This window comes from Triturus cristatus, chromosome 11 (assembly GCF_964204655.1).
Source record: "Triturus cristatus chromosome 11, aTriCri1.1, whole genome shotgun sequence".
Classification (NCBI taxonomy): domain Eukaryota; kingdom Metazoa; phylum Chordata; class Amphibia; order Caudata; family Salamandridae; genus Triturus; species Triturus cristatus.
Window position 1 is genome coordinate 1048477740 of NC_140594.1, and position 13969 is coordinate 1048491708.

At 43.5% G+C, this 13969-nt stretch overlaps 1 protein-coding gene across 2 annotated transcripts in view; it reads right to left on the reverse strand.

The window, feature by feature from the left end:
• LOC146785927 (uncharacterized) overlaps positions 1–13969 on the reverse strand; it is a 671075-nt gene that overhangs the window by 36515 nt on the left and 620591 nt on the right. For both annotated transcript variants that reach the window (XM_085635325.1, XM_085635326.1), the window contains one exon: positions 13742–13905. In XM_085635325.1, coding sequence (XP_085491451.1) covers positions 13742–13905 — 164 coding nt within the window. The remainder of the gene's footprint in view (positions 1–13741; positions 13906–13969) is intronic.

A 13969-nucleotide genomic window follows, 5' to 3' on the forward strand; every position in this document is an offset into this window, starting at 1 on the left:
TGTGGCTGATGGAGTCTGGCCTGACATGGCAGAACTCTCAAGTGCAAAGGGACCCTCCAGAAAGGACCTATGTCACAGGGAAAGACAGTGTCCTACTTTTTAAAGCCTTGGGAAGCAAGCTGCAAGGCAAGAAGTAGGAGATGTCAGTGGAACACACAAGATCTACTGGGAGGATGGGTTTCTGTAACGGAGGCCAGGGACCCCAAACCAGGGGCAGCCAGGAAAGTGGTCATTCCCAAAATGAACAGAAAGTTCATCCTTCCTTTTGCCCATGGAATCCCCCTAGCTGGACATCTGGGACAAACCAAAACCTGGGACAGGTTGGTTCCCATTTTCATTGGCCAGGGTTTGAGGTCCTAAAGAGGTGGTCTCTGATAGAGGGACCAATTTAATGTCTGCAAACCTAAAAGATATGTGGGATGAATGTGGTTTGAGCTACAAGTTCACTACTCTGTATCACCCTCAAACAAATGGTTTAGAATCAACAAAACCTTGAAAGGCATGATAATGGGTCTCAGTGATAATCTCAGAAGGAGATGGGATGGCCTGTTACCTTGTCTACGGTTTGCATACAGAGACGTGCCACTGAAGGGGGTTGAATTCTGCCCATTTAAACTTTTGTTTGGCCATCCTGTAAGGGGTTTATTGAGCCTTGTAAGAGAAGGATGAGAGAGGCCTCTCAAAGAGCCCAAATCGGACATATTGGACTATGTACTGGTCCTGCGTTCACATATGGCAGAGCATATAAAAAGGGCAAACAGAACAAAGTCCAACCAGTACCAACCAGGTCAGCTCATGTGGGTGTTGGAGCCCATGGCAAACAGGGCCCTCCTTGTCAAGTGGACTGGGCCCTATCCAATCTTGTAGAAGAAGGGGGATGTCATCTACTTGGTGAAAATGGGCAAACCAAGGAGTCCTCAGAGACTTTTCCATGTAAATTGCCTAAAACCACACCAGGACAGAACTGACATGCTCATGGTCACTAATGGGGGTCAGACGGAGGAAAGCAAACCCCCCAACCTACTTTCCAAACAATACCCAGGATGGTTCAGTTGAGGTGTTGTCTTGCCTGACACCCTCACTGCAAAGCCGCAATCTGACTGCAGGCAAGTCCTAGGCCAGTTTCCTGAGCTTTTGTCCTTAACCCCTGGTCAGACAACATGGTGTACCCATGATGTGGACACTGGTGATTCAGAAGTTGTCAGATCAAGTTAAGGCTTGCATTAAGACTGAAAATAGTAAGATGTTAGAGCTTGGGGCCATTAAACCTTCTGACAGTCCCTGGGGTAGCCTAGTAGCACTGGTCCCCAAAGCTCACTCCGTAGGTGAGAAACCTGAGATGAGGTTCTGTGTGGTTTACAGCGGTCTCAATGCAGTTACCAAAACTGATGCTCACCAGATTTCAAGAGCAGATGAATTGATTGACAAGCTAGTTGCAGCCAAATTTTTGACTACTTTGATTTAACATCATGTTACTGGCAGATTGGACTCACACAGGTAGCAAAAGAGAGGTCATTATTTTTTAACCCAGAAGGTCTCTACAAGTTCAAAGTGATGCCTTCTGGGTTAAAAATGCACCTGCTACCTTCCAGAGGTTGGTAAATAGAGTTCTGTCAGGACTGGATGACTTCAGTGCAGCATATCTAGACGATATAGCTGTCTTTAGCTCCACCTGGGAGGATCACCTAGTCCACCTCAAGGAAGTGTTGCAGGCCCTGCATTAGGCAGGCCTAACTCTCAAGGCCAGCAAGTGCCAGATAGAGAAGGGTTCTGTAGCGCAGTTGGGCCACCTTATAAGTGGTGGCTAAATACGACATCTACAACTCAAGATTCAGATTATTCTGGACTGGGAAGCTCCCAAAACTCAGACTAAAGTAAGGGTTCTTCCTTGCCTATACGTGGAACTACAGGAGGGCAGTGAAGGATTATGGGACCATTATGGCCCCACTCACTAAACTTACCTTAAAAAAGCAGCCTAAAAAAGTCATCTGTACCACAGGATGTTCAAAGGACTTTGACACCCTGAAAGACGTTATGTGCTCTGAACTAGTAAAGAAAGCACCTTACTATTGAAAGGATATCATTGTCCAGACAGACGCTTCTGAACAAGGGATTGGGGCATTGTTAGCATAAACCAATGATGAGGGCCCAGACCAACCAGTTGCCTATATCAGCAGGTGACCCCTCCCTAGAGTGCAGGGTTGGAATGCAATTGAGAGGTAAGTCTTTGCTGTGGTTTGGTCCCTGAAGAAGTGGAGTCCCTACTTGTTTGGGACTCACTTCAAGGTTCAAACCGACCACAGGCCTCTCAGACGCCTGATGGAGAAGAGAGGAGAAAACCCCATACTGTTGAGGTGGTCCATTTCCCTACAGGGTATGGATTTTATAGTGTAACACAGGACAGGAATTTTACCAGGGATTGAGCATGCAAATACTGATTGCGTCTCCACTTAAACAATGAGAACTACCGGGGGATAGGTTAGTTACTCATCACCTTTCGTCTGGGGATTCATGTAGAAAGTGCCCCTTTTTGTGCGGTCATCCCCTTTTTGCTCCAAATGCTGATGGTTATGATTCTGCCTGTGCTCTCTCATAAAACTGCTATGTTTGACTTGATAATCCCAAATTGGCAAAAGCTTTACCCACTTATAAGTTCCCCTAGTATATGGTACCAGGGTACCCAGGGCATTGGTGGTAAAGGGGATCCTAAGGTTGCAGCACGATTTTGAGCCACCATGGGCAACCCATGCAAACCATTGACAGCAGGCCTGCCATTGCAGACTGCTGGAGCAGTAAACACTGTTCAAACTCAACTGTGCCCTCACCAGGTGTGGCACGGCCCCCTACACTGCCTTTAATGTATGTAAGGCACCCCTAAGCTAGGCTTACTCTGCCCAGGAAGCGGGGTGCATTATATCACAGGTGTGGACATGTAAGTGCAACCCTTTATGTCCCTATAGTGGCGTTTCCCATTGGAAACTGCTATATGTGTCAGTGGTCCATAGGAAAACATGGGCTGCCAACAGGCACTCTCGAGATTGGCAGCTCTATTATAGCACCACTAAAATATGTCAGGTTTGGTATCAAACAACGTTCCTCCTCACCTCTGACATGATTCAAGTGCCCTGGTTGATGTGGCATGCGCCCATGTGACACCTTCGAGGCTGCCCCCTGGTTGCCCGCTTCATTACTGTTCTCTGGTTGCCCTTCCAGCACTTTCCTGGCCTGCTGCCACCTAGTCAGGATTCTGAACTCCTGCAAGGCAGTGGGATAACACCTAGGAGTCAGAAACAGAGCTGGGCAGGAAGGAGGTCACACCTTCTGCTTCCCCAGCTGGCTAGTGAATTGGTACATCAGAGCGGTGAGCTTCAAAGGCTGCAATGACTCTGATATGCATATGAGCTGCTAACCTGAGGAGGAGACAGACCTCCCCTTGCCCCAAGCACGGTGGGAAATTAGCTATGCAGTAGGTGTGCACCCCCACAAAGGCTTGCTACAAGTCTAGGGTGGGCAGCCTGGTCTGTACATATAAAATTGGATTCTGCCATCTTTAGGAGGGCCAAAATAATGGGTTCTCAGTAGACAAGGTGACCCACACCACGTGTGGTCACCTCAGAGGTGGATTAGCTGCAGAGACTGCCCATTGGCTACTAGCTTCCACATGCCTAACTCCCCTAAATCCAGGATTTTAGGGACCTGCCTGACACCAGATCTGAACTTGGATCTGAGTGAACAACTCTCGCCCTTGGCCAAAACTCGGCAATCCCAGAGAGAGGGACCTTTGTGGAAGCCAGTAGGACCCTGGGTCTCCCCTGGGCTAGCGGCACTAGTACCCTGCAAACTGCAGGTAAAAACACTCACTAGATCCAGAGAATCACTGGCCTTTGAGCCCTCCAAAGGATCGCCCAAATCCAGGTGGTCCAGTGCAGTGTGGGAGTTGTAGCCTGACCTGCCCCGAAGTTTCAGGCCGCTACATTACACCCCCAGACCCGTGAAGCTCCAGAAGCTTTTTGTTGTGCTTACCACTGCCAAAGCTTGTTAGTAACCAGTACGGTAACCGATCCCCACGCTTGGCCCTCCACCTCCAGGGAACACCATGCAACCATCATCCGACATCCGAAGCTGTGTAACTGTTCTGTTTTTGCATCTTGTTTCTTGCAGTACCATGTAAGCAGTAAAACAGCACCACCTGCGGCTCGGGTTAAGCACCATGGACAGCCAGAACTACTCTGCACCTGGACTCCATGGGCTAGGTAAATTTGATCTGACTGTTGTGGACTAGTCCTGAACCCTTTCTGACCGTAGCCCTATAAGGATTCCAAGTAACTCGACCTGCAAGTAACTGATTGTTACTAGTAGATTTTACCACTGACCGTAATGTTATTTTGTCTATGTATTTCCCACATAGTGGAGTAACATACAGTGGAGTGGCGTACAGTAGAGTAGTGGAGACTGGAGTGGGGTACAGTGGAATGGGTAGAGGGGAGCAGCATAGAGTGGAATAGCATATAGCGGAGTGGCGCTGAGTGGAGGTGTGTAGAGTGGAGTGGGGTATACTGGAATACCATAGAGTGGAGTAGTGTATACTGTAGTAGTGTACAGTGGAGTGAGATACGTATGTATGTGAAATTTAGGGGAAACACCCATTACAACGACAGTCTTTTCACGCGCTGCCATCGCAACGCGACTTTAACATCGCAGGAAGCTTTACATCGCATGCTTTTAGAACGCATGCTACAACTGCGCATTGACTTTTACATCGCTAGCAATGACAACACGTGTGCAAGATGATGGATTATGACAGATGCAAGATGACGCGTCGAGGATTTTGATGCAACATGAGGTATGTTTTAAAACATATTGGCAAAGGCTGGCACTATAGTGGATGGATTGATGAAGGATGGATGTATGGATGGAAGGAAGGATGAAAGGGTGGATGGATGAAGGATGGATGGATGAAGGATGGATGTATGGATGGAAGGATGAAAGAGTGGATTGATGAAGGATGGATGGATGGAAGGATGAAAGGGTGGCTGGATGAAGGATGGATGTATGGATGGAAGGATGAAAGGGTGGATGGATGAAGGATGGATGGAGGATGGATGTATGGATGGAAGGATGAAAGGGTGGATGGATGAAGGATGGATGGATGTGTGAAAGGGTGGGTGGGTGAATGATGGATGGATGGATGAAAGGGTGAATGGATGAAGGATGGATGTATGGATGGAAGGATGAAAGGGTAGATGGATGAAGGATGCATGTATGGATGGATAAAAGGTTGCATGGATAAATGATGGATGGATGGATGTGTGAAAAGGTGGGTGGGTGAAAGGGTGGATGGATGTATGGATGGAAGGATGTATGGATGGAAGGATGAAAGGGTGGATGGATGAAGGATGGATGTATGGATGGATAAAAGGTTTCATGGATGAATGAATGATGGATGGATGGATGGATGTGTGAAAATATGGGTGGATGAATGATGTGTGGATGGGTGGAAGGGTGGATAGGTGAAGGATGGATGGACGGGTGGGTAAAAGGGTGGATGGCTGAAGGATGGATGTATGGATGGAAGGATGAAAGGGTGGATGGATGGATGAAGGATGGATGTATGGATGGAAGGATGAAAGGGTGGATGGATGAAGGATGGATGGATGGATGGATGGATGGATGGATGGATAAAAGGTTGCATGGATGAATGATGGATGGATGGATGGATGGATGTGTGAAAAGGTGGGTGAAAGAATGATGGATGGATGTATGGATGGATGAAAGGGTGGATGAGTGGCTTGACTGTAGGTTTGCTAGTATGTTATGTCACACATTCCATGCTCTTCCTCAGTCTTCAGGGTAGATAGAACGCAAGCCACTCTTCGGCAAGCAACCTCTGGAACAAGCACCTGGAAGGAACCCTCTATGCTGGGCAGCAGGCTCCCTCTTCTCTTTGTGGGCCCAGGTAGCAGTGTATGTAGTTCTCAGAGAGGGGGTGATGGGTGGCAGATGTCAGCGGCTACAGTCCTTGCTCCCGGGGGTGGCACTAGGTATAAAGTTATGTGCAACTCAAGCAGCCCGGTCGAATGCAGCCAGGGCAATAGATTTATACTTTCACAGAGGTGGATATGTTGCAGCGACAGAATCACTAAGGCTCACAGACGCTTGTATGCAGGTCTGAGTTGCAGATCTGGGAATAAAATTGGTGCAATAGTCAGTTGCCAAGATACACCAGCCCTCTTCCTCTGGTAGGCGCAACTCACAGTCAAGATGATGAGCTGTAAGCAACATAAATGCGAATGGATACATATCTGTAGACCAGAGCTGCCAGCGCAGGAAATAAGGGTGGAGGCCGTCCAACTCAGGTGAGCACCACTTGCAAGGGAAAACAATGATCCGTCAGCGAGATGAGAACACCCATGGAATCCCACGATCAGATCAGCACTGCATGTGTCAATTCTTGTTTGATGGGCAGGACGGCAGTCATAGGCCTCTGGTCTCTGCAGTCTAGGTCCTGACTTTGAAGATACAGGGGAATAGGGATTTTGCTGGGTCCTGCCTTTTTGGGCAGAGCCGGACACGGAATTTGGAGGATGGGCAGACAGCCAACATCTTTATATGGAAGTGCAGTTTTGATCATGCGCTGTCATAGCCTTTTTATGAAATATGGGTTTCTGTCTCAGGCCATAAGTTGACCTTCTGTGACTGGTTTGGTCCAGATAGGTGATCATAAAATAAGCTTTTTTCTACTCTATTCATGTTTATGTGATTTCAAATCAGACACATACACTTGGTTTTATGATGAGTTCATGAGGGAAGGGGAAAGGCAAGAGTAGTGGAGGAGGAGGGCATCCAGGGAAAAGGGAGACAGTGTGTAACCAGCAGTATACACCATTGCACATCCAGCAGCCTTAGGGACTACCTCCATGTGTGGGGTGGGGCAACTGTTGGTACCCCATGCTTAATGTATCTAAGCACTATTTACAGACAACGAATACAAATGGGGGAGTCAAGAGACTCAGACAGACACACTGCAATATTTTCCAAATGGCCAATGGGTATACTAGAAAGTCTCGTACTCGTTAGAAGATGCCACCAGCAGTTAATCGTGTCATCAGCTGGCCATTGAGGTGGCAGCCACCCCTGATAAATGCGAATGGATACATATCTGTAGACCAGAGCTGCCAGCGCAGGAAATAAGGGTGGAGACCGTCCAAATGAGTACCGTTGAGTTGGGTAACGGCAAACATCTGTTATTCAGCGCCAAGATACCCGTAGTGGTGAACGTGGGCTTTACAAATACACATGTTAAGTTATGTTGTTATAAAAGGAGCAGTGCTTTGGTGTACCAATATATCACAACAGAGTATAGAACTATGCTGAGGAGCAATTTACTAAAACATGCAGAGCATCTTTCAAGGGTCTTGTGACACAGGATAAAAGTAGGTTAGTGGCTGGACATTAATGTGGACGAAACTAGGTTTTTAAGTCTCTCCTGAATTCTAGGTGGTCTGACTGACTATATGTGTAGTGATGAAAGCCATTTTAAATAGTTTTGCAACCTGAAAAGAAAAGATGTTATGCCCTAAGCATACCATTCTTGTATGGATAATAACATCGCATGTAATGCCAGAAAAACTGAATGCCATGGAGGGGAAACCGAAGAGGCCCGGCCCAAATGACAGCTGGAAGAGTTGGCTTTTCAGAACTTCAGATGCACCACTGCAGTGAGCAGACTATTCTCCTGTCCCATACCCCATACCTGTAAGCGGCATCTCTCACCATGCATTCTCAAATCTATGTTGGCCTGCACTCTTATGCCATCCTCCTGACTGGTTACTTTACTTAACATAATAAAGACATACCCTCCAGCGCAGGGGCAGGTGGGGAACGTGTGTGTGTGTGTGTTTATGTGTGTGTGTATGTGTGACCTTTAAACTTGACAACCCTCTGTTGTCTTGGGAATGGAGTGAAACAAGCAGACAGCTGTGTCGTGATGTAGACTGCCCATTCCTATCACATCAACAGACACATCCTGGGGTCGACAACAGTTGCAATAGTATAAAAAATAATGAATAAATCAATCAGCGTCCCCCACGTTGAACTGAGCAAGTGTAGGGAATGACCCGGACCACCCAGCCTTCTCAAGTGTGCTTTGAAATGTGTTTGCTTTTGGCCAGTGGGTACCTAAGAAGTTTGGAAAGGGAATGAAAGTAATTTTTTAGGACCGAGTCTGCCAAAGCATTCAGAGGCTCTGCTTCTCCATAGCCGCAAATAACGCAAATTATCGTGCACCTGATTCACAGCATTGGTATACATATTTGCCATTCCATTTCGAATTACACATTTCCCCGTTTACAAAGGTACATCTCCTGTGTCGAGCTGCCTCTAGTTCTTTTCATATTTCCACTAAGCTTCCTCATATTCATGTTCCTTCTCCTCTCCCTCATGTTCCTGCACCTCGTGCCCAGAGAAACATAAAACACCAGAATGAAAAACAACATGGCCCAGAAACTGAATTAACTCAGTGAAAAAAACAATGTAACAGCAGGCGATTAAGTAAACTGCGTTGTAATGCCCCAAAGCAGCAGAGCCGCTACAATCGCGTGGCAACAGCATGCGCAGTAAATGCGTGCAATGTAATGCCTTTAACGATTTTAAAACAGCGTGGTAATTGATTGCGATGTGACGGTTGGCGATGTATCATCATACATCCAAATTTAGCAGCAATGTAGATTATGGTGTGCAGAGGAACGCAAAACAACGAATTGCGTTGCCTTGTGCTTTCCACAGATTTACCAATCAATACAGAGCCACGCATGGTGGTCTTGCGTTGCTTTGTAAATCTGATTTAAGTATTGCCTTGCCCATGCACCACCATGCATAATGCAAGGGTACCTCAATACGATAATACAGCTAAGCTTAGTTATATTTTGGGCCAAGACATGCTGTGGTCACTTTGCGGTATACCATTATATTTGGCAATGACAAACCAGTATATAATTGGGTAATGGCTGTTTTTATAAAACGAAAAGGCAGCCATATGGCTTTTACTTCAATTTAGCTGAGTTCTGTGGTAGATCCGTACATATAGGTAAATAGTACGTTTTATTGTAGTTCCCGACCTATTTACTAAAGTGGTAATAGGCAGGGAAATGTATTTATATATTTGTTTTACATATTTTTAAATAACTTTACAGAGTACTGCCCTAGTGCCTAGCAAGTACCATATTTTTGTAGAATTTTTTTCTTTTTTTTCTTTTTTTTAACGTCTGCTGTTAGCACTGTATTTTTAGGTATTTCCTCGGTACTCTGTACACTTTGCTTTATAGACTTAAGTATGTTCGAAAAAAATGTAAAAACACTGTTCTGCACTATATTTCTGAAATATAGTGTATAACAGTGGTTTTTCAATTTTTTAAGATTTTACTTAGAGCACTGCAGTACTTTCTAGGTAATACTGTGGTACTCTGTAACATGTTTTTTAAAATATATAGAAACTTATCATTATTTTTCCCTACCAATTACTACTTTACTACAGTGGTAACAGGTAGGGAAAAAATATAAAACCTAATACTTATCTATATCTAAGGCCCTAAGCCACAACACTGGCAAAGAAGCCTGAAAACAACATGGCTTTCTTTACACTTTTGTTAAGGCAGTCATTATCCAATCAGATAATGAATTGTCATCACTATTTACCTTGGTAAATTTTGCAAAATTACGCCAATTACCACAGTAACAGATATCACTAAGTTTAAATGCCTTATAACGTAAAAAATACGTGCCCTACTTACCTGCAGTACCCAAAAAGGATCACCTGTGCACAATAATGTATAATCGTGCCAAATTTCATGTCAATCTGTTTAGCCGTTTTCATGGTATGTAAAATACAATAGTCTATGGAAAATGTATAGGTGGAAAAGCGCATTTTTGGGACCCTCCCCCTTTTATCTTTGCACCCCTTAACGATTCATCACAAAAATGTATAGGACCACAAAATAGAGAAAATGCTGTAGGTTTGGAATGTTTTGGGGTGATTCTCAAACAGGTGGAAAGTTATTATGAAAAAATAAATAAAGGAATTCCAATGGAACTGTGACTCAGGAGTGGCAATGAGATTTAACATGACTTCTTTCTTTGCACCTATTGTATTTGTAATATATTTGTTTATTGGTTTACTTAATCATGTGACCATAAAAGTGTCTTTTAGTTGTCTGTGTTGGAATCCTGAAAATTTAAATATGCAGTCTAGTTTATTTTTGGGCTTCCTTGCTACATTTAGCTGTATAGTACTACACATGAGACACAAAAGAAATGAAAGTCAATCATTGTTGCTATTATATCAAGTGTAATTATTAATTGTTTTCCTAGTGGTCAATTATCATGTCCTCCACATAGTAGTTTTGTAGCTCATTGCTAGGTCACCTTTCTACTTTGTAGCACAGGAGTGCAAAAGGTAGATGGATTTGTTTGGCTTGTGAAGCACAGTTTTATTTTGTGATTTTACTTATGTAGATTAAGATGTATTATATTTATTATATATAGGCTTATTGGTTCCCTTGCTACTTTTAGTGATATTGTGCTACTTAGATATCACTAAGGTTCATTTTGCCTTATAACTTACCAACCACTAAAGCAATATAGTTACCATGTAGGAAAGGATAATCTACATAGTATACTTTATAGTCCTGTGAAATTTAATTTAAATCAGTGCCGCTGTTTTGGCGCTATGTCCAACGCAAAAATCTATGCAAAATTCATAGGTTTCCAAATCTGTTTTGGGACCCCCTTTGTTCTTTGCACCCCCTTCATCAAATGCCATGAAACTTTACATCCTTTCCCAATGTATAGGGGGCAATAGGTGTGCAAAGTTTAGTGGAGATATGTCAAACAGGAGCAAAGTTATTAAGAGGCAAAAATCCAAGGAATTCCTATCTCTGGTAATCCTTACTATAACTACAGAGTGGCTACCGCCACAGCTCCCTCCAATAAAACTGAGATCACTAGGGCCAATGCCAGCTATGGCGAGATGCTAGAGGATTAGAGAGAGAGAGAGGCCTCCTAGAAGGGGAAAAGTACCTCTTTCTCAATTGCGAAAGCCCCAGAATTACCATCTTGCACCTGTTACCGAAACTGCACAAGAACCCTAGCAATCCCCCCGAGAGACCAATTGTTTCCTCGATTGGTTCCTTGCTCCAAATACATCGATCATTATTTGAGACCTTTCACAACGGCACTTCTTGCCTATATCAAGGACACCATACCTCTTGACCATTGTAGATGGTATTCATTGGAAGGATAAGTATACATTGGTGACCTTAGATGTCCGGAGCCAATAGACGAGCATTTAGCACGACTTGGGTGTTCAGGCTGTTAGACACTTTCTGAGAGACAGATCCATTTCCTTTCTCCTTCATTTAACAAACGCTGTCACATACTCCAGACTGATGAAATACTGAATACATTTTTACATTCATCACCACAACTGACATTCAGCAAGAGTCATTCACTAAATGAAATTTAAGTCACAATCAAGTTACTGAACAGGTTTCCAGTGGCAACTCACAACAGAGAGGTGGGTTTGTTTGTTGCATACAGTGCAAGGCTTGCAGTAGCAGTTCGAATAACTCTAGTTTCATCATCCCCAGCACTTCTAGGGAGTACACAGTCAGAAACGTTCTGACCTGTAACACTGAGTACTGTATGTATTGTTTTTATGCCCTTGTGGCTAAATGTACATTGGAAGCACTATTTACAAGGCCCAGAAGAGGGTCTTGGAACACATATGGGCGATACACCACAATGATATTCCATACCCAGTGGCAAGACACTTTGGGGAAATGCGTTTTCAAATGATAAAGTTCTGCCATCGAACCCGATATAAAGGGGGCAACAGAAAGAAAAAATTGTGCATTCTTGAGTCGAAATTCATTATTGAATTTGATACACTGATGCCTTGTAGTCTCAATTCCGAGGAAGAACTGGCAGTTCATATGGGCTAAATGAGTTTATGTTATTTGTATGCTACCACTTCTCTGACTTTGTGAGTGTTGTGAATGTTAACCTGGTTTTAATCACTGTATCTTGTAGTTTCTTTTCACTCAGGTATATCCACTTATCAAAAATAGAGTGCAGTCAGCAGAGTATCAAGATTTCTTTCTGCAGACAAATTGTAAGCGCTTTTCCCAATTGTGTGTAATAGTTGGACATTTGACTATTCAAGGCTATTCAAACCTTTCGATTGAGGTCACCAACTTAAACCGGGAAGTATTTGTTATTTTAACACTTACATTTTGGTGTATCGCTTCTGTTCCTAGCACTAATGTTGATCACACAAGATATGCATCATATTGGGAGTAAACCTGATCCGTAAAATAATCCTCTGCATATGACATCTACCCACACAATGTGTTCGCCCTGAGAGTGATTGATCCGTTGGAATCTAGATACACTGAGGTATTCATTTGTCTGTCTCTGTGTATAGAAACACTTTGCTCAGTAGACATTAGTGTATACAGTCTACATTGGTTTTCTAACATTAGCGTGTATTCGTTGCATTGGTTTATGTTACTATGACTATTGTCTTGTTTGTATTGATATTGTAAACCAATCATAAATGACATGGGCTGGCAGTCCTAATCTGCACCAACAACTCAATCTGCATGGCAATATGTAAGGAGTGTTTATTTCACAAAGCTTACATTTACAGGGAATCTATATAAACTGTTCAAACTGCTGGCACTTGTTTATATTGGTCAAGGACATGTCTGACAAAATGTCTAGGGAATTGGTGACGATAACCAATCACAGGTGACAGGACAGTCGAAATATGTGCAAAAGATACAAACTGCCAGTCAATATGTATGCAGTGTTTATTTAGTCATGTTAATATTCATAGAGATATTTACTGTTCAACTGCCAAGACATGTTCATGCTTGTCTTTTACATATCTGGAGAAATGTCTTGTTTGTATTGATAACCTTTAACCATTTATAGAACGAGATGAGCTGTCAAAAATTGCATCATTTGAAGCATCATGACATGTAATCACATTCATTTTGTAAATAGCACTTGCTTTAAAGTACTTTGTGTAGATACCTAAAGGGACTCGTCCCCTTTTGTGTCGGGAAGCTAAATCATGACATTGATTTTGCAGCACAGGAATGTCTGAGTATTTCTTGATACGAAGAGGAGTGGTGTATATACCACAATGTGTACATGTACACCTTCTTCGCCTTATCACTTGCACTGTGTCAATACCAGGAGAACCATGTTTTGACTAATGTCATCTTGTGATATTGTTCTTGCCCTCAAATACACATCCTTACATCACAAAAATGTATTTTATGCGACTCTGATTGATTATGGGGTATGCTCTGACTTGGCTCCCTCAGATCATCGGTGGTTTCAAATAAATCCTAAAAAACATTCTCCTTTGACTTTTTCAATATTGCCCTTGGTTCCTAAGTATAAGGTGTTGGTCTCTGGTGTATATGTTCTGATTGAACCAGAGCAGCAGACTGTGCTGAGATTGTGGACCACGCAATTAGGGTTGACGCCAGGCTTTGGATGATGGAGCAGGTTCAGAAAGGAAGAACACCTAATAATCTGTGCCCTTCCTCACCTCAAACAGATGCTACATTCAACCCTCTACAATGCTGCTGTTTTTGTACAGCCATATGATCATATCAACAGACAATATTCAATCTGACACAACAAACTCGGTGGAAAATAAACAAGTACACACCTGTGAGGTGGCTTTCTGTATTTCTCCCAATTTGAAAAGGTTCAATTGGCCGCTTTCATTGTTGAATTTTCGAATGCAGTGTTCTAGTATTGGCTTCAGCTGCTCACTGTCACTGGAAATGGGTCTGTGACATCCACGACAGATAGGCTCTTGTGGTAACATTACTAAACCAGTTAAAAGAACATCATTGACACTGTTAGTTGATCACACTGTACCTACTTTGAACTC